This window comes from Galleria mellonella, unplaced genomic scaffold (assembly GCF_026898425.1).
Source record: "Galleria mellonella isolate WM207_F2 unplaced genomic scaffold, CSIRO_AGI_GalMel_v1 utg63, whole genome shotgun sequence".
Lineage (NCBI taxonomy): Eukaryota > Metazoa > Arthropoda > Insecta > Lepidoptera > Pyralidae > Galleria > Galleria mellonella.
Genome location: NW_026442130.1, coordinates 12,230,547 through 12,253,341, shown reverse-complemented (window position 1 = coordinate 12,253,341; position 22,795 = coordinate 12,230,547). Strand labels below are relative to the sequence as shown.

Sequence of the window (22,795 nt, the reverse complement as noted above, 5' to 3'; positions counted from 1 at the left end):
CAAAGTATTGTGAAAAGTGTGAGGCCAAATCGGTCACGTCATAAAATATATGTAATATAAAATACAATATTGCTTTGAATGTACTTAACAGAGGAGTTTTTTATCTTTTTTTTATTAATATACAAACTACATCCCGCGGCGCATCGATCAGTAAGTACATAGAGTATCCTATGTACCAAATTAGGCTAACGGTTATATATAACCTACTCATGTAGCAAATTTCATTCTAATCTGTTCAGTAGTTTTTGCTTGAAAAATTTGAACGTGTTTTGATGATTCTTATTTAATAGAACAATTTACTTCATTTTTAATCTAATAATATCTACCTAATATGAAGGTAGAAGTTTTTATGACCAGATTATTTATTTATTTATAACATTATAACTGGTAAAATTACAATTTTTAACGGTTTCATTTTCTAGACAACATTGGGCACATCAAATTAGGGTGAGGAGGGTAAACTTTCATATTTATTTATATATAATATCGCATGTACTTAATTATATATCATAATTTCTATTTATTACTATCTGTAATAAATCTTACAAATGAATGATTAATTTTTATGTGTAGATATTGCAACAGTTCTCTAATAATATTAATGATACCCATATACTTATAAAAATAAAATAAAAAAAAAACATAATAAAGCGGTCGTGATTAATAATAAAAAAATAATAAAATAAAAATGTTTGTATTCTGCTTTTAAGTGCATAGGTGTATTGCGTATTAGCGTATACAGCATTGAATTTATATGAAGGTGTCAAGATAATTCTTAATATTTTCCAATATATCTCAAGAAAGAAGGTACTTACAATAAAAATATGGTTAGATATTGTTTATAAAACCTTATGTTTGGAAATCACTAGTCAGACCCGTTTACTACTTATGTAAATATATACCACAGTTCTAAACTAAACCTTAATACTGTACATTAAAGTACAAAGTGAGAAATGTTTCAGCAACGTTTGATACAGAAACAATTCCCGTATGCGATTATAAGATATATAAAACCGGAGCAATGCTGCCCTCTGTCGAGAGCACAATGGGTGTGAGTGACACGAATAAATGAACTTCTACCTCACGAGAATGTTTCAAATAAGTATCTATACTATACTTATACTGGGGGGAAAGGGATTGTTAGTAATGGGGATTATCAGTACCATTGCTAACAATATACCCTTACAGGTCGACCTCACCGTGGTCCCCCCTGGAAACGATCGTGCTGAATTCTAAGTGTCTTTATCACGATGGGCTAATTGGCCTGTCTTTTCATCCTCACCTATCATTCCTCACTGGTGCCCCGCCAGCGTATACCGTTAGCGCAGGCGGAGTTACCATTTCATTATCATTAAAAAAAACTATACTTATACTAATATTTTTAGATATAGAGAGGAATTCAGGAGATTTGATAGTGAATAAACTCAAAAATTACTCAACTGATTTTCAAATTGTCTTTTCATGTATAAAATTACATAATTTGCGTGTAACTTAGGTTATAAATTATTAAAAAAAAAATTAGAGATTTCTATGAAAATTACAATAAAATATCTTTAAGTATTAAAAATTTGCCTATTGAAACAAATATACTCGTAAAATACGAATTTATTCTGCTATCAACCTACCCGTGAGAAGCCGGGCCGGATTTGTACCTATATGAGTTTTAAAATCAAAACAATAATATTATAAATTGATAATTACGAGTAAAACAGGTATTTTATTAAAATATTTGAATTATATAATATTTAACATAATTATTTATTATATTTTATAGTTAAAAATGTTTTTAACAGGGACCAATTTTGTAAATTGTTAATTTTTAAGACTTTAAGAGTTGGCAACTCCTTGTCTCTCTTCCATTGGTCATCGTTTGTAATATGTTAGCTTTTATTAAATAAATTTATTTAAATTACATATATAAACCTACTTATTTAAATTAAAAAGCAAAATTTGCAAAAATTGGCGACGGTGTGATAGATTTTTTTTAAAGATAAAATTAATAACTTCGATTGCTTTATTAGTATACGCTGGAAGAGGTACCGGTGAAGGCAGACAGTTCACTAGTCAACTTACTTTAGTGGGGGGAAAGGGATTGTTAGTAATGGAGACTGAGAATCCCATTGCTAGCAATATACCCAACCAGGTCGACCTCCTCGCGGTTCTCCCTGGAAACTATCACGGTTAATTCCTGTTGAATTCGTCAGGATGAGCTAACTGACCTGCTTTCATCCTCATTAGTCATCTGTCACTGGTGCCCCGCCAGTGTATACCGATAGCGTAGACGGGATTACCATACCATTTTCACCCATCAAAAAATCGTATCATTTTATTTTCATCAATAAAAATTAACCATTCCCAAACTTTCAAATCCAATAAAATACCAGTACCCACATAATGAATTCAGATTATCATCTCACGAGAGAAAAACACACAAAACTTTCTGCTAGAACTCATTACTGTATGCCAGTCGTACTGCGGGAACCAAAAATAGGTCAAACAGTAGGCTATTGCGCAAAAGAAACTTTGAACAACAATGCGCGATGTTGAACAAGAACGCCATACGCGAGTTGGACGTATGACCGTCCATTTAAATAGTCTCGGGGTGAGATTATATTATATGTTTAAAATAGTTTGTTCACATCTACTTGCAGTTACAGTATATGTAAACTGAAAGTTTAGAAGAGTCTGCTTTGAAGTTTTGATAACAACTAGACGTGGTGAGATGCCAAGTGGCCTCTACGCTGTACTCCAGTTTGAAAGGCATAAATGACAGTGGAATTATTAAACATTAACTTTCATAAGATTTTCAAAGTAGGAAAAATCATGAAATAGATTGTTCTAGATGGCGTATTAGGATAAAAGGTATACCAGTTTTTAAGTTAGATCTTGAGGAATACAACTGCAAAAACTGCATCCAATTTGATGCAGTACTTTTTGTGTGATGCCGAAACGGATTGACTTTTGCCTTTTGCCCGCTGCGTCGTATGTGACGATGGCACAAGTAAGTAAATCAATGAAATAGGTCACTAGATGGCTTATCAATATTTTTTTTATACGACTTAGAATAGCAAACAAGCTGACGGCCCACCTGATGGAAAGTGGTAACAGTCGCCTATAAACATGAGCAGTACCATGGACATAACAGATTATACTGTTTTGGCCCCGATACTCCCATGCATTGCCATTCTTCAGGACTAAGATGTTATGCCTCTGTACCCAGTAAATTTACAGCCATATTCCACCCTTCAAACCGTAACACAGCCATGCAAACACAACTACTTCACGGTAGAAACACGAATGGGACAGAGGTACCCAAGCAATTGACTTATATATATATATATATATATATATATATATATATATATATATATACTCAACCCGCAAATATTGTGGAAGTAAGACGTGTAAACATACGGTCCGTGTAAATTAATTTAAAATACTATTAAAAAGTTGATTTTCGGTAGTGCAACTTATACAAAAACATTTATTAATTATCAAACTTACATTCCATTGCAAAATTACAACTTAATATTGTAGAAGTGTAACAGAGAATAAAAATATATTAACAACTTATGAATTCCGTTGCGTTCATGCAGTGATTTTAGTGTAACGGTGAGTCATCGCTGCAGCAGCGCAGTCGCGCATTTCTACCTACCTGTTGATGTTGAGCGGCCGTTCAGGAAATATAATTTGTTCATTATTTATAACTACCTACATATTGAGTATTTGTAGTTTAATTATACTACGTTATAACTTCAGTACACGTGCAAATCTATTAAAATGGCATCAAAGAAAATATCTTGTGCTGGATGTCTTAATATCATAATGGGCAAACTGTATCTTAAATGCCATACGTGTAGAGATATTTACGACTTATCGTGTGCTAATGTTTCTGAAAAACGGTTTAACAACAATATGACCAAGGAACATAAACAGGCTTGGGTATGCCCTGCATGCCGAAATAAACAACCTAAGGGAGATAATACCAATACACCCATACGTCAAGGGAACTTAGGAAACCTAAACAAGTCTTCTGATAGCGAGGATTCTCAGAGCAGCTATGTCACTCAACGAAAAAAGCAATCAACATCGTTGTATTCGCATTCTGAAGATGAATTGAGAAGACTCATCAAATCGGAAATGCGAGCTTCGCTGCGTGAGGAGCTTCCTGATCTGATTCGCCCAATGTTAGAAAAAGAACTATACCCCCTTAAAGAAAGACTACAAGATCTTCAAAACACAGTTCAGTATATAAGTAATCAGTATGAAGATTTAAACAAGACAATATCAACATTGTCATCGGACTACAATAAGATGAAATGTCAATGTGATAATTTGGAATCCACAGTACTATCTTTAACGGAACGCATTAATACTATAGACCAAAATCTAAGAGATTCTAATATTGAGATACAGGGAGTCCCCGAAAGTAAAACAGAAAACCCGCTTAGTATTATTAAGAAAATTGCTGAAACTGTGTCTTACAACCTTTCTGACACTGATGTTTTGAATTGTACAAGAGTTGCCAGTATGAATAGGAATAGCAAGCGGCCAAGAGCTATAATCACAAAATTACGAAGTACACGATGTCGTGACGAACTGTACTCTGCCATTGCTAGATATAATAAGTCTCATCCCCACAATAAACTTAACTCATCAAACCTCGGTATCAGTGGTAATATTGTGCCAATATATGTATCGGAGCATCTTTCTCCTTTTAATAAATCTGTGCATGCTGCAGCCAGACTCAAAGCGAAGGAATTAGCTTATAGATTCGTGTGGGTACGAAATGGACACATATTTATGAGAAAAAACGAAACCTCACAATTTATACATGTTAAAAATTTGCAGGTGTTGGAGAATCTGCAGTGAATTTGTAGTTTATAACTTCGTAGTGTACTTTTTGTTTTGTTTTTTTATTTTATTTTTATTGTATTTTTTTTGTAATTACCTTTTTAAAATGGATAAGATGGATGTAACGATTTATTATCAAAATATCAGAGGTATGAAATCTAAAACGAATGATATTTATAAAACTATTATCTGTAATAACTATGATATAATATGTCTATGTGAAACTTGGCTCGATGATACGGTATATTCAGCAGAAATATTTGACAAACGGTATAAAGTTTATCGTAAAGATAGACCTATTGAATTTTTAACAAAATATAGTAAAACCCATGGTGGAGGAGTGTTAATAGCAGTAAATAAAAGTATTTTATCGGAGTGTAGATATGATTGGAATTCGTCACTTGAAGATGTATGGGTTAAAATTAAGCTAAAACATATTTCTTTAAATATTTGCACAGCTTATATGCCTTCATATATTGCGAGTGAGCAATTCTTTGACTATCTAGAAATTTGTGAAGAAAGAATGTTATCGTCGTTTGGTGAACATTTTCTTATTATAGGTGATTTCAATCTACCAGATTATGAGTGGGATAACACAAAAAATTTTAAAACTATTAATGAGAAATATTTGCTTATGAGAGACTTTGTATCTCGAACTTCACTCGCTCAACGTAACTTTACTTTTAACAGCTATGGGAAGCTTCTTGACTTGGTATTGGCGAGTACTGACTTGGTATGTAAGGTGATGGACGCACAGCCACTTAGTCGTGTCGATATTTACCACCCCCCTTTAGAGATTAATATTACCGCAGACAATACTTCATCATTAAAGGAAAATATCATTAAAAGATTTAACTTTCATAAATGCAATTTTTTAGGTTGTACAGCGGATCTCTCGAAAGTCGAATGGCATAAATACTTGAATCTTGATTGTAATAATTTCTTACAGTTATTTTATAATGTCATATGGGAAATTATAGAAAAATATACTCCCGTGGCCAAATCTAAAAAATCCAAATATCCGTCCTGGTTCTCTCAATCCCTGATAAAACTATTAAAGGAAAAGGATAAATATCATCGCAAATATAAAAAGTTTAGCAACCCGCGTGATTTTGACACGTATTCGTTACTAAGATCCAGATCTAAAGAGTTATTTGATAAAAACTTTAAAATTTACATATCACAAATGGAAGAGAATATAAAGACTAATATCAAAGCATTCTGGAGATATACTAAGGCTAAAAAATTAACAAACGATCTTCCAAACCAAATGTTTTACAAAGAGCAACGTGCAAACGATGGTTATAGTGTTGCTAATTTGTTTGCAAGTTATTTTTCTTCCGTTTACAGCCAGTCTACGGCCAAGTCATATACCCCAAAGTTTTCTCAGGCAACGCAATGTCTGTCTCATATTTATATTTCAAAAGACGATGTTATCAAGTCATTGAAATCTATCGATGCTACTAAGGGTGCAGGGCCCGACGGAATACCGCCAATATTTGTTAAAAATTGTGCAATAGCATTGGTTGAGCCTCTAACTATATTATTTAACAAGTCGTTGTCATCGGGAAGTTTCCCTGATTTGTTCAAAATTGCTAAAATTGTGCCAATACATAAAACAGGCTGCAAAGCAGATATAAGTAGCTATAGACCAATAAGCATTCTTTCTTGCTTTGCTAAGATCCTGGAAGGGCTAGTGTATAAACATATCTATTCTCATCTTAGGCATATTATTGATTCCAGCCAACATGGCTTTATAAATAATCGTTCCACATTGACAAATCTTCTTGAATATATCCATTATATAAACGTAGCCTTTAATAACAAAGTACAAGTTGATTCAATTTATGTGGATTTTGCGAAGGCTTTTGATAGGGTTGACCATGAGATACTTTGCATCAAAGCACATCATTTGGGTATTCATGGCTCACTTTTGCTTTGGCTTAAATCTTATTTAATGAATCGTCCGCAAATCGTAACTATTTACGGCTATGATTCAGTCCCGTTTGAATTAAAATCTGGTATACCCCAGGGCTCTAATTTAGGCCCTCTATTATTTATTTTATTTGTCAATGATCTTCTCCAAACTTTAACATGTGAGCATTTAGCCTTTGCTGACGACATAAAGATATATCGTACGATAAGTTGTGATCTAGATTGTGAAATACTGCAGCGAGATATCAATCGTTTGCATCAGTGGTGCATTGATAATAATATGAACTTGAATATATTTAAATGCCACGTCATATCTTTTACTAAAAATAGAGTTCTTATAAGTTATCCATACTGTGTTAATAATATGCGTTTGGAAAAAAAGGAATCCATTCGTGACTTAGGTATTATACTTGACTCAAAATTATCATTTATACAACACTATGATTATTTAGTTGCAAAAGCAAATAGAACTCTAGGGTTTATCTTTAGAACAACTAGACCTTTTAAAAACTCGCATGCTATCTTGTCACTCTATACATCACTAGTTAGAAGTTCACTTGAGTACTGTTCTGTTATTTGGTCTCCTTTTTATCAGAACCACATTGACAGAATAGAAGCAATTCAAAAACGCTTTGTTAGATTTTTGAGCACTAAGTATGGTCTGAGAAGGAAACTTCATTCGTATGAATTAAGACTTAATCATTTTAACATTAATTCTCTTATAAATAGAAGATCTATGTCTGATTTCATTACTCTTTATAAAATAATAAATTATAAATGGGACAGTAGCACATTGTTGAGCCTTGTTTCATTTCGTACAGGTAATAAAAGAATACAAAAATTATTTTATATACCGATTTGTAATAATAATGTATCGTATCACAATCCAATTATCCGCATGTGCAGAAAATATAACAATGTATGCAAGGACCTTGATATCTTCCAACAATCCTTGCAATGTTACATTAAGGCTGCCAATTTGTTACTTTAAATTTATAGCCGTCATTCTTTTAATGTATATAATATCGAATGTTATGCAGAGCAGTTATTGGAGTGCAAATTTAATGCCGTTTTATATAATATTTATTTTATAAATGTATTAATTTGTAATCTGTTGCCTTGCTATAAATAAATAAATAAATAAATAAATAAATAAATATATATATAGCACGGCACCCCTTCCATTTCCATGGGTGTCGTAAGAGGTAACGTAAGTGAACTTCGTAAGTCACCTCTTAAAACATCAACAAAGCCTAACTGCGGTTTCTACTGGCAAGACCCCGCTTTATAAGGCAAGTCCAAGTTCAGCAGTGAACAGTTACCAGCTGATATGATGATGATGTGATACATATATTTAGTTTGAATAGATATGAATGAAATTCCGAATATAAATGGAGAATGATTCATGATGACAATGATGATGATTCAAGTTCAACGATTAACTAAATAATGAACAAAGCCAAGCTACTATTTATATTTATAACTATATAAATATTTCACGGATCACGTACGACGGCCATTATTAACCCGTAACGGGTTCACCGGGCTCATTCAGACCTATAAATAGTCAAAAAATTTGATCCAAATATATAAAATATTATTTATACACGATCATGAATAAGGTCAGATCGTTTAAATGTTACTTAGGCTTAATTTGTTTTACTCTTTATTTATATAGTGGATTTTCGTGCCTAAGTTATTATTAACTGACTGCTTTATTTATAACTAACCGATGCCCGTGACTTTATCCGCGTGGTGTACCGAAAGTTAGAATGGAGGGTTGAAATTTTCACAGATTTGTAAGTTTTTTTTTTTATGGGTGATAATGGAATGGTAACCCCGCCTGCGCTAACGGGATACGCTGGCGGAGCACCAGTGAAGGGTGATTGATGAGAATGAAAACAGGCCAGTTTGCCCATCATGATGAATTCATCAGGAATTAACCATGATAGTTTCCAGTGAGAACCGCGAGGAGATCGACCTGGTTGGGTATATTGCTAGCAATGGGATTCTCAGTCTCCATTACTAACAATCCCTTTCCCCCCTATGATTTGTAAGTTTAGTATATACCTATTTATTATGTCTGTGAATACTGGACCAAAATTAACAAATGACGTGTCGTTCTCACTCTTTGCCATAGGTCAAATTGACTTTACTTAAGTTGTGTACTAAGCTGTATAGGCTACTATAGTTTTTAACTATCCTACGGGAACTCTTCAATTTTCCGTTATTAAAAGTATGTAAAATATTGACCGGGGATGTAAGGTACTATTATACAAAATTTTATTTAAATCGGTCCAACAATTTTGGTGATAAGCCCGTACAAACAGACAAATAGACAGAGAAACAAAGAAAAAATGAAAAAAATCTGGATGTATTCTATTTCACTTTTAGTACCCCCCTGACTCGGTTTTTAGCATTTTTTTCTAAGTTTATTATGTCTATGTAATGTTATAAAGCCATTTGACCTCTACAGTTTTATTATACGTATATATAGATATGACTGTACCATAAAAAAAAAATACTTCAATTGTGACAAAACCAGTTATTTAGATTTAAAAACAAACTAAAACTATTGAATTAATTTGGACAAAATTTCTATACGACCAATTTATTTATTTATTTATTTAAAGGAACGCCAATAGCATATTGCATTATAACACATATAACAAACATTAAATTCGTGTTTCAACTGTGAAGCAGCTGTGTTTGCATGGCTGTGTTTCGATTTGAAGGGTGGGTATGGCGTGAATTTACTGGGTACAGAGGAATAACACCTGAGTCCTCAGGAATGGCAACGCATGAGGGGTATCATGGGCGAAACAGTATACTCTGTTATGTCCGTGGTACTGCTCATGTCTATAGGCGATGGTAACCACTTTCCATTAGGTGGACCGTCAGCTTGTTTGCCATTCTAAGATGTATAAAAAAAAGTTAAATTATGTTATTACTGGTCGAAGTGATGTAAGTCCGTACTCGCGATAGTTCGTTCTTATCTATCCTATAATAGGTATCTATGACAACTTGCACGAATCGATATGTAGTAATAAGTAGTGCGAGGTCACGAAGAGGTCGACCTACGGTCCGCAGTCGGACCTGGCTAATTTGGTTCCGTGGGTCCCGTACACGGATCCCTAATTTGTAAACTAGGTTAATTTTGTTTTTATATGGACACAGATCCATTTCGGAAAGTTATTTTAACCGACTTCTCAAATAGAGTTCTCAATTCGGTTGTATTTTTATGTTTGTTACGTCATAACTTCGTCAGTTCTAAACCGATTTGATTTAAACATTCTTCTTTTATCTGAATGGGACATATATACATACATATTTAAAATATTATCAAAACTGGTTCCTTAGTTTATTTTTTAAACCAAAATAACTGGTCGCAATTGAAGTCTGTTTTTTTGGGATACAATCTTTAATTTTCACAGTACATAATAACAAACAAATAGTTATCAAATGGCGTTTGAAGGGTGGGATATGGCGTGAATTTACTGGGTACAGAGGAATAACACCTGAGTCCCCAGGAATGGCAACGTATGGGCGGTATCATGGGCGAAACAGTATACTCTGTTGTTTCCATGGCACTGCTCATGTCTATAGGCGACGGTTACCACTTTCCATCAGGTGGGCCGTCAGCTTGTTTGCCATTCTACGTTGTATATAAAAAAAATTTGTTAATTTTAAACTTTAGGGTTGTTGTAAACGCAATCCTGTCGTAATGGAGATGTGGTGCAATCCACATCGAAAGGTCTGCAGTAAAGAAGCAGCTATGTAGATATTTGTAAATTCACTAATTTATATTTGTAAATCACCGTGTCTTGGTAATCTCATATGGTCTCCCGCGATATAGGTTCGCCTAGTGCGGGATCCAATGTGCTCGCGTTGTAAAATTCTTATATTTAATAAATAAAAAATAAAATAAGTAATGGCTTTTACATCGCGTTAAATCCCGATTGTGTATTTAATATATTAGGAATCATACTTTCAAATCGTTACGTAGTCATGAAAAATTCATCAGAGCACGGTGAGATGATAAAAATACACTAAAAAACGCCGACCGTCCTTATGCTGCTGTGAAATTTTTACATACAAATTAGCTTAATTATGATTGAAGATTATGTAACTTGCCCCGCTCAATTATGCCAACCCATTGTGAGAAATTTATTTAATTACAACGCCAACGTTTTTGGGGGCTTTTACAATTTACCGTATCGCGGTACTATATCGTACAATTTTACCGTCGCGATATAATGGGAGAGCAAAATGTATGCATTATTATGGTGAGGTTTTATACCGCGATGCTGTCGAGGACGTGCACGGAATTTATATACTCTCCTACTCTTTAATTTCACAACCATATTTGATACCGAATGGTTCGTTCTCCATAGGGCACTGAGCGAATAATTACTACGTTTTAGCGTAAGAATAAATAGATTAGGTACAACCAACTACCAGAGGGAGACTTTGTACAAAAGTAATTTGCTTGGGTACCTTTGTCCTGTTCATGTTTTTACCGTGAAGTAATTGTGTTTGCATGGCTGTGTTTCGGTTTGAAGGGTGGAATATGGCTGTAAATTTACTGGGTACAGAGGCATAACATCTTAGTCCTGAAGAATGGCAATGCATGGGAGTATCGGGGCCAAAACAGTATACTCTGTTATGTCCACGGTACTGTTCATATTTATAAACAACGGTTACCACTTTCTATCAGGTGAGTAGTCAGCTTGTTTGACATTCTAAGTTATATAAAAAAAAAAAAATCAACAATCGTATTATTAAATTTAATTTGTGTCTGTGGCAATGAAGCCAAAATGTCTGCTTTTCAGACCCCGTGTAGGTTAACAAAATTGTTAGAAGATTTGCATAGCTTGATTTATTCATTAAGTGATTAAAATGGAATGGTAACTCCGCTTGGGCTATCTGTACAAATTGGCGTTAGTCTTTTTTTGTAATAGGTTAAAATGAAATAGTAATACCGCCTGCGCTATTTATATACACAGGCAAACGTATGGTGCTGCTCACCAGAGATGGATGATATGTGAGAATGAAGCTGATTCGTTGGCCTATCGTGACGAAATCGATGACAATCAAACATGATAATTTTATGGGGGAACCGCGCGGTAGTTGTTAGGGCATACTGGAAATGGGGCAGAATGGGGGCAGTTAGACCATAATACTAATGACACCACCCCCACCACCGCGGGCATCAGTGACGGATGGTAGGTGAGGATGAAGTCAGTTACGTATTAACTAAGAAATAACCGTATAAATATCCAGGAGGGCCGCGTAAAGTCCGGCTTAACCTATAATTTTATTTAAGGATGATTAAATATATACATACATGTAAAGTAGTTCAAACCTACCAGAGAGACAAACATTTTTACTGTTGATGCAGGCAGCGGTGATCACAAGCGATGACACGGCACACACAGGGTATAGTAATGAAAAGCACACAATAATAAAATTTAGTACCTTAAATTACTAAAGCCCGTGTGTACCACAGCCTTGTTAGCTTCTACAGATGGCGCGGTGGTGCGTGGCAGCGATGATACTTGGCAAATTACAATACTTGGCATTTTAGCATTACTTATAGCTACTACGCAAAAATAACTCACACTGGCATAGACAAAAATTAAAAATACAAAGTCATCACGTCCACTTATGCAAAAAAAAAATATTCCATATTTTTATAAGGTTCCATTTTTGTGTTTTATGTCTGAACCGAGATTCAAGATCTATGAGGCGTACAATTTTGATAAATAAAATGTGAAATAAATGAATTGTACCTGCATAAAATTATATTTAAACATCTTTATTGGATTATGTTTAAAGTAAGAAATTTTGTTGTAAACCTTTGATCGAGATATTTATCTATTGTAATAATAACGAAATGGTATAGAGTATTTCCATCTTACAGAGACTTTGTAATGACAAATAATCTGTAAAGAGTTCACAGTAGAACTCACAGCTAACAAACCCGAGTGTGAATATGATGTTTTGGGAGTTGGCCAATTATGAATATCGGTTTAGATATGACGTAAGGCAACACTAGTCAGGGGATTTTATGTTACAGATCCAAATTTTTAATCAATTTTTAAATCAGTCGTTATCTAGATATTTCTAATAATGTCTGTAAAATATTGTTTAACAATAATTGTTGTTTTTTTTGTTTAATAACAAATTTATGTCTAAAGTACACAAAGATATAAGCAATAAAAAGCTAAAAGGTTAAAAGTTATATCTATGTTACAACAATTGTATTTTATTATAAATATATAAAGTAATCTAATTTATACATTTAGAATAAATGCAATAAATAACATAGGTTTATAAATATAAAATAAATATCATACGTGAAGCATGTGTAAGTAACAACATGTAATGTTAACAAAACACATATGTAGATGAAGTGTAAACAAACCATTTTCAGAAACCTTTGAACATACAATCACAATATTTGTTAAATATTGTACAGCTAATTTAATTTTTGTACATATTTACATTTTTTTTTTTAAATGGGTGGTAATGGAATGGTAACCCCACCCGCGCTAACGGTATACACCGGTGGGGCACCAGTGAAGGATGATAGGTGAGTATGAAGCAGGTCAGTTAGCCCATCGTGACGAATTCTACAAGAATTGTTCACGATGGTTTCCAGGGGGAACCACGTGGAGGTCGACCTAATAGGGCATATTGCTAGCAATGGGGCTGTCAAACTCCATTGCCAACAATCCCTCCCCCCCCCAACATATTTACATTTCAGAACTATATTTACGAATATAATTAAGATCATTAGTGCATAATGACAAAGGAAATTAATAAATGTAAAATATTGAAATAGTATTGGAGAGAAATAGATGAATATTTACCAATATTCAAGTATTGAACGCTTACCTGATAATGGAGAGAATTTTAGAGCTTGTGTGTAAGCAGTACTTGGCGTGTTTGGCCGGGAATTTCTTGCGTAGCGTGTAGTCCGATTGATTGATTGTACTTGGCTGGTTTGGCACTTGGCTATTCTGGACAATCTGTGTTGTCGTCAAGTGACCGAATATCGTATATTATAAATGTGAAAGTGAGTTTTTTGTTGTTACCGGTTTAACGGTTTAGCCAATTGTTACGGAAGGCATACGCATATTATGTAGGATGGAGGAAAACATAATAAGGTTGACAACAACGAATAATGGCGTAACTATGGTGCCTTGTTCCACCAAACATTATCAGAACCTGCATATATATTAGGCTTTATTAATAACATGACTTCTCTCTGTTGCTAAACAAAGTCTACCTTTACTGCACTAGATGCACACTGCATTGAGTTGGCTGGAAGAGTTCTCTTTTAGAGATAAGCCCATCCTTGTTAACAATTGCTCAAGTGCAATAAAAAATATAAAGTCCCTATTGCTAGCAATGTATCCTGTCAGATTGACTTTTACGTTATTTTCTCTGACTATTGTAATTAGTTCCTGAAGAATTTACTGCAATAGGCCATCAGGCAAACTAACTGGCCTAGCCTTTATCTATTCTATCATCACACGCTGGGTCTCTGCTAGCATATATCTATTAGTATAGGCATAGCCAAGTTTACCATTCTATTCAAAGGTTGCATGTATACTTCTAGTCACAAGGAATAGCTGGGTAATACCTATATCGTGCATGTCTTCGACGGTATATTAAGTTTGGCTAAATTCCATTATATCCAGGATTGTAGTACGGTTATGACTTGTCGTATACGGCCAAGATTGCAACGACCTCTGTCACGTGACGTCAACACAGCAACAGTGTAGGTGTAAAGCGAAGCGCGGTGCGTACCTAACTCACCGTCGTGCATCGGATCGATGGTATGTATCATGAGCTGCAGCAGACCGTGGCGGAACTTGGCAGCTGGCGGTGGAGCCTTGCTGGGGCCGGCTGTGGGCGCGGCGGTGGCCGTTGCCGTATTCGTGCCCACTGAGGTCTCACTCGATGTCGTCGCGTTGCCGTGCTGCTGGAGAAACAAATTGGACCGTTACATATTTTGTAAATGAATATTACCTCTCACAATGAAGTTTTCCCAAGGGACTTTTTTTTTAAATGGGGCGATAATAGAATGGCTACCCCGCCTGCGTTATCACTATACGTTGGTGGGACATCAGTAAGGGATGATAGGTGACAAGGAAAGTAGGTCAGTTAGCCCATTCGTCGGAGATGTGGTGAGTGCGAAAGCGAACCCATGTCTCCGACATATGGCACCTCGAGAGTATATCGTCTGGTTTTTGTGGGTATACCCCGCCCCGCCTTACGGGGAGATTCCCACAGTATCCATTTACCTCCCACAAGGTGTATGAGTCTTTTTTAATGGATGAACATGGAATGGTAACCCCGCCTGTGCTATCGGTATACACTGGCGGGGTACCAGTGAAGGGTGACAGGTGAGGATGAAGGCAGGTCAGTTGGCCCATAGTGACTAATTGAACAAGAATTAACCACTATGGTTTTGGGGGGAAAGGGATTGTTAGTAATGGAGACTGAGAATCCCATTGCTAGCAATATACCCAACCAGGTCGACCTCCTCGCGGTTCCCCCTGGAAACTATCACGGTTAATTCCTGATGAATTCATCATGTTGGGCTAACTGGCCTGTTGTCATTCTCATCTATCACCCTTCACTGGTGCTCCGCCAGCGTATTCCGTTAGCGCAGGCGGGATTATCATTCCATTTTCACCTATCAAAAAAAAACCCAGTAGGCATGGGTAATATTGGCACTGCTTGGATATCTATATATTGGGTTTCTCTAGACATAGATGGCAGGAAAATGGTCATTGTCAATTTTGAAATCACATATACAGGTGGGATATTTATATTTATTTCAATCGGATTCTTTACATCGATATTGTATATAACAGATATTTGACATATTCGTTATTGGGCCAATATATAGCTATTCTTATACCACTTCTATTTACCCAGAGAAAACAAGTATTCAGTGCCATCGGTAGTAATAAAAAAGAATTTTTAAATGCCTTTGACTCAGCGCTTCGTCCTTGTAATCTGAGTATGTTCATTGACCAGGATAAAAGTAGCCTATGTCCTTCTCCGTCTCACATAGTACCTGTACACCAGGTATGGTCAATCAGTCGATCGCGGAGGGAGAGGCTTGTTATTAATGCGGGCTACCAGTCCTATTGCTAGCAATATACCTTGTCAAGTCGCCTCCACGCAGTTCCCCACGGAAACCATCGTGACGATTGGCTAATTAACCTGATTTTTCATTATCCACCTATCAATTGTCACTGGTGTCCCACCAGCATATACCAATAGCGCAGACGTTGCCATTCCATAAAAAAAATATTAGTGGATCGCACTTGATCGGTCGATCGTAACTATGAGTCCAGTTGATCGTGGCAAGGCAAAAAATGTAATATTTTACTAATCTAGCGGAAGATGCTCAGACGCAATGCTCACACATATATAATTTCAGTTTTATGTTTTTCCTCTTAATAAAATAAAAAAAATACTACAATACTACATTATTGTGTACTGAATTATATTGTTTTATTTGAGATTTCAAGCAGTATGTAATTGGATTATTTAGATCGCACAGTAGATCTTGGGTCTAGTCAAGTCGGCCACCCCTGTTGTATACCATTTTCATAGTGATTGGTTAAGCCGCTAACGCACTAAGAGGTATCAAACAAACAAACTCACTATCACATTTTTATTATGGTAATGTTTGTAGTGAAAGCGCTCATAAGGCAAAATAAATTGTAACAATTCAACAAGAGCTAGTAATACGTCTACTTAAGCTGGCCATCACGCGTAATGCGCGCGATTTGTCCGACCGTTTCCTGGAATGACGCAGTCAAACACCAAAAGTTTGAAACGAGGAATATTACAGAGAAATCATTTAATTACCACTCCTTTGTACAATTCTTACTTTGCTACCTTTTAGCGTCTTAACGGCTTAATCATAATCATCATTCCAGCCATTATCCGTCCACTGCTGGACATAAGCCTCCCCCATCGACTGCTATAAAGAACGGTCCTGAGCCACCTGCATCCACTGACTCCTTGCAATGCATTTCAGGTCATCACTCCATCTAGTGGGCATCGCCACTCAAGAACCTTTTTTCCCCATCGGTATGTCGGTTGTCAATTATGTGACCAGTCCATTGCCACTTCAGCTTGCTTATCCTTCGGGCAAAGAGACTCCGAGTATAGCTCTCTCAATATCCCGCTGAGTAACTTGAAGCTTTTGCATACGGGCAGTCGTGTACAGCCATATACTACTCCTATATAGCATGGAGAAGGATACAGGCTACTTTTGAAGTCGCGGGTAAACACAAGTTTTATATCAATTACAAACTTTTTGACTGCAATTCCAGATTCCAGAAATAGAAAAACCAATAAAAAATAGCGCTTCTAGATATAGCATATCGAGATTATCATAAGAAATGGTCCTAAGTCACCTACATTCACTGATTTCTTGCAATACATTTGATGTCATCACTGTATCTAGTGGAGGGTCATGGTACACTGCGTTTCCTGTCACCCGTACTGAGTCACCACTCAAGAATCTTTCTTCCCCACCGATTGTCAGTTCTTCAAGCTAAGTGACCAGCCCGTTGTCATTTCAACGAGTTACGATTATGGCTTTCTATTCTACCAGAATCGTTTTGTACAAAAGTCTTCTGCTTGATTATCTCTGTGTCATCAGTATTTTTGTTGTGAAGCTGCTTCACCTGCATGGCTATTTCTGATTTAAATTTGTCAATGAAATTACAGAGTACAGAAGTATAACATTTTAGTCTTCAAGAATGACAACGTATGAGGTAATCTATGGGTATTATAGTGTACCTTGTAATGTCCATGGTGCAGTTCATGTTTATAGGTGACAGTTACCACTTTCCATAGGGTGAGCTATCACCTTGTTTGCCATTCTAAGTATTATAAAAATAATCAGTTGAACCTTCAACTTGTTTGATTTCAAGTTCTACAAAAATATGATAAAATTTTAATATATCATAACCGATACAGCCGATAGGATACCGTGAAGATAGGTTGTTTACGATACCGTCGGGTTCCGCAGGAAACAATAAATTGTTGCCTAATGTTCTGATATCGTGGATAAATTCGTAAACGCAAGGCGGATTTGTCTACCCTTGGGTATAATATTGCTAATGCAGTTATTGACCCAAATAGCTGAATGTTTTCGAAGTGTCACAAGTTATGCGTAAATTTGATGTTTGCTAATGTAAGCAAACTCTAGCAACTGGAGAGCGGGGCTGGGGGGGAGGGAGCTTCAGTCAGCAGTGCTAATAAATGCGGTCGAATGTCAATATTACTGTGTAAAATAATATATCGTCAGGTCCATTTCCACGCGATCTCTATTTCTTAGTGAACCCCTACTGAATTTGTCACGATGGACTAATTTAATTGACCTATCATACTTCACTGATATCCAGCATATATATATATATATATATATATATATATATATATATATATATATATATATATATATATATATATATATATATGCGTTATGACGCAGGCAGCAAACAAAAATTAAACCATCTCTTTTTAATTAGAGGAGTCAATTTTTAAAAACGATAAATTAATTTGAAATAATTATTTATCTAGTAGGAATATTTAGATTTAAGATTATTTATAAAACCCATTTTTCACCATTATTTTGGAAATCCTTTCTCATTCCGCGCTGCGTAACTGTGGAACAGACTTCCTTCTAACATACAGGTTAGTCCTTCTATTACTTCCTTCAAGAACAGGTTGAATTCTCATTTTTTTATACCACTGAGGTGGCAAACAAGCATACGGCCAACTGATGGTAAGTGATTACCGTAGCCTATGAACATCTGCAATACCAGAGGCATTACGCGTGCGTTACCAACCCTGAAGAAACCTCTTTATCCCCCTTTTGAAGAACCTCATGCTGTAGTCTCTTGGGAAAACCTTAACTAATAACACTTAATACTATACATTTACTATTATATGTATTGTATATGTCTATATATTGTATATTATGTTATTGTACATATATATGTATAATTATTTAAAATTTGTGTATGTATATTTTACTTGTGGTCTTATTTACTTTGTATTTATGCTCGTTTTTCCTGTATCTTTCTTGCTTAAGATTAGCCGCTAATTATTTTCTCTCTTCCAGCTAATCCAATGGGGTGATCATTGGGTTGGTTGGAAGAGATCTCTTTTAGAGATAAGCCGTCCCTTTAGTTAACAAGTTGTTAAACTAATCGCTGTATTTTTTGCTCAAGTGCAATAAAAAATATAAAGTCCCTATTGTTAGCAATGTATCCTGTCAGATTGACTTCTACGCTATTTTCTCTGACTATTGTAATTAGTTTTTTTTTTCAAATATATATTATAATATTATTATTATACCATTAATATAACTAGTAATTTCACTACTACAATTTTTATGTTGGCTTTATAATTTTTTTTAATGGATGATAATGGAATGGTAACCCTGCCTGCGCTATCGGTATAAACTGGCGGGGTACTAGTGAGGGATGATAAGTGAGAATGAAGCAGGTCAGTTAGCCCATCGTGACGAATTTCCAGACGTGTTTCCAGAGGGAACCACGTGGAGGTCGATCTAATAGGGCATACCTTTTTCGTTCCCGTGGGTGTTGTAAGAACCGACTAAGGGAGGGCGAGGGATGGGCAGCAGCGTCCCCTCTCTTTAGACATCTCTAAAGTTTGACTGCGGTTGTCAATCCGCCTGCCAAGCGTGGCAAGTACTGGCAAAACCCCCATCCCCAACCAAGGGGGAGGCTTATGTTCAGCAGTGGACAGTTAAAGGCTAATATGACGATAATAATGATACATTTTGTTTTAAAATGTTCATGTGTTTCTCACGCACTGGTTAGTAGTCGCTTAAATCAAAAGGTCCATCAATATTAAAATAAATAAAGGGTTCTTCAAAAGGGGGGTAAAGAGGTTTCTTCAGGGTCGGCAACGCACGCGTAATACCTCTGGTATTGCAGGTGTTCATAGGCTACGGTAACCACTTACCATCAGGTGGGCCGTATGCTTGTTTGCCACTTCAGTGGTATAAAAAAAAATCGTATTAATATAACTGGGTACCCTCATAAAACCGTGTAGGTCTCGGCATAGAATAAACCACCCCTTCCTTTCCCATGGTTGTCATGAAAGGCGACTAAGGGAACTTATGATGGACGGATGAGTAGCAGCGTCTCACTTAAATCATTACTAAAAGCCAAACTGCAATTGCCAATCCACCTGCCAAACGTGGCAACTTTTGGCAAAGCCCCTTTTATGGGAGAAGTTATGTTCAGTAGTGGACAGTTAACGGATGATAATGATGATAACTTACAGATTGATTTTGGATCACATTTTTATACATTTCTGACCGTTCTAGCCATAGTATACCTATAATAACGATGTTTTTTATACAACTTAGAATGGCAAACAAGCTGACGGTCCACCTGATAGAAAGTGGTAACCGTCGCCTATAGACATGAGCAGTACCATGGACATAACAGAGTATACTGTTTCGCCCATGATACCCCCGTGCGTTGCCATTCCTGAGGACTCAGGTGTTATTCCTCTGTACCCAGTAAGTTCACGCCATATCCGCTATATATATCACGCTATATCCCACCCTTCAAACCGAAACACAGCCATGCAAACACAGCTGCTTCACGGTTGAAACACGAATGGGACAGAGGTACCTGAGCAATCGACTTTTGTACAAAGTCTCCCTCTACCATATACCATACTTTATTTTATGCTATCTATAGAAAATTATGAAAATGCTGTTAAATCTATCTTTAGAATTAATCTTCATTTAATACCAATTTCGTGTTTGACGTCAACGTTTTATTTGATTACAGTTAGTCAAGTCGATGATAAAATAATGATCTATGTTTTCCTTAACTGCATTTTGATATTATATTTTTGGATTATAGTTTAGTTCAATGGTAAACAGTTGGTAAGCTTATTATTCTAAAATTATATAATAGAATAGAAATAATATTTATTAAAATAATTTACAAGTACTAAGTCCTCAGAAATGGCAACGCATGAGGGGTATCATGGGCGAAAGTATACTCTGTTATGTCCATGGTGCTGCTCATGTCTATAGGCGACGGTTACCACTTTCCATCAGGTGGGCTGTTAGCTTGTTTGCCATTCTAAGTTGTATAATAAAAAAAAAAACAAGCTCTTTTAAATCGTAATTTTTTTATGATTTGCTAATGTATAATGTCACTACACACAATATGCATAACATTGCACATTTTTTTTTCAATTAAACAGTAATATTAATTATAAATACACATAGGTGTGAGATATTTTACAGTTTTTTTTTTATAACACAGGAGGCAAACGAGTATGCTGCTCACCCGATGGTAAGTGACTACCGCTACCAATAATCACCAACGGCATTGCAGGTGTGCAACGCCGTTGCACGCCGTAGCAACGCAACTGCTTCACGGTTGAAACACGAATGGGACAGAGGTACTCAAGCAATCGACTTTTGTACAAAGTCTCCCTCTGGTTAGTTAGTTACCTAATTTTGTGATACATCTAGATTCTAAAAGAGTAGTATTTATTTCTAGAAAGCACTATTTAGCACTTAGGCATGTGCGCTTAAACAAAATGACTTCGCAGGTCTTTCGGCTTTGAATTTAGTGACTTGTAAGTTCAATGTCTATTGTGACGCTTCATGAAAGGAAAGCCACGCTATACAATAGTCTGAAATGGGTTTGAGAACGTCCCAAAATAACTGTGTACTTTGAATATACAGTTGACGAACGGGGTGGGTCAGCGTGACGAACAAAATTATAGATAGATACTAGCTTTGTTGATATGTGACACTAATTATGATGTGCCACATATGATCAGTCCAGATTTGGTTTTAAATCATTATATTTATATGTTTTTAAACCATTAAGGTTGCACACAAGCATACGGCCAGCCTAATGTTTGTGATACGGGTTTTTCGGGTATCCATTTCAGGCATCAGTTTTCCACAGCTTTCTTGTATCTATGGTATTAAGTGTTACATTGTACTCAAAAAGTTGTGAGATAAATAAACAAACATTATTATTGCTGGTAAGTAGTTGTAGTAAATCTCTTTACCTTTTTGAAGAATTCCATGCTATACTCTTATGAAAGTCCCGGCAAGGATTTCATTCTAAAACCTGAGTGTCCGCGAAAGGATGCACCCCTGAAAGAATACTGTACGCGATCGCCTAATTTCTAAGGTATGGAGGTGAACTTCCTGGCGTTGGCGAGTAGTGTTCATAAAATTTTCGTTATATTATATGGCTTGGTCCATCGGAGGGAAAGTAAAGGCGTCGTCGGATAAACCACATTAGAAACGCTCGTAACTTTTGACACTAGATGGTAACCATCTTCACTCAATTAGCACTATCGATAGATTCATTTGTCCTTTGTATAGGATATCACTTATGAGGAACTGCAATTGGTGTAAAAACACGTTAATTCCAAAGCCGACTTCAGTCTCAAAGCAATCATTTCAGTATGACATTTCGATCGTCAACGCCAGGTCTCGGTATTGCGTCCAAATTATTTAACGATCTGATACTTGGACCCTTTTTATTGCGAAGTTAAAAAAGGGTTAAAAATGAAATACGTGTACACCCGTCGATGGTAATTACGTTAAGTGCTGACAGAAAAATAATTACAGCAGTTTAGGGTTTAGGGTACCGTCGAGTTTTAAGCTAGACACTATAATACCGGCCTCAGTTGGATCTTGGAGTGGTAAGCAAAAATACTTCGAGATCGATCGGCACTGGAACGGAACTGGACTGGACTATAGTATAAATACATATATTCTTTCTTATGCAATAATATTGTACTAGACCAAGATTGGACCAAGAGCGGACCAAGAATGGATCGAGAGCTGACCAAGAATGGACCGAGAGCGGACCAAGAATGGACCGAGAGCGGATTGAGATCTAACCGAAATCGGTATAGTAAAGATCCGATT

At 35.9% G+C, this 22,795-nt stretch overlaps 1 protein-coding gene across 1 annotated transcript in view; it reads right to left on the bottom strand.

Moving 5' to 3' along the window:
- LOC113521930 (sodium/potassium/calcium exchanger Nckx30C) overlaps positions 1-22,795 on the bottom strand; it is a 93,318-nt gene that overhangs the window by 21,300 nt on the left and 49,223 nt on the right. Inside the window, exon 3 of the mRNA XM_026907607.3 lies at positions 14,608-14,779. Coding sequence (XP_026763408.1) covers positions 14,608-14,779 — 172 coding nt within the window. The remainder of the gene's footprint in view (positions 1-14,607; positions 14,780-22,795) is intronic.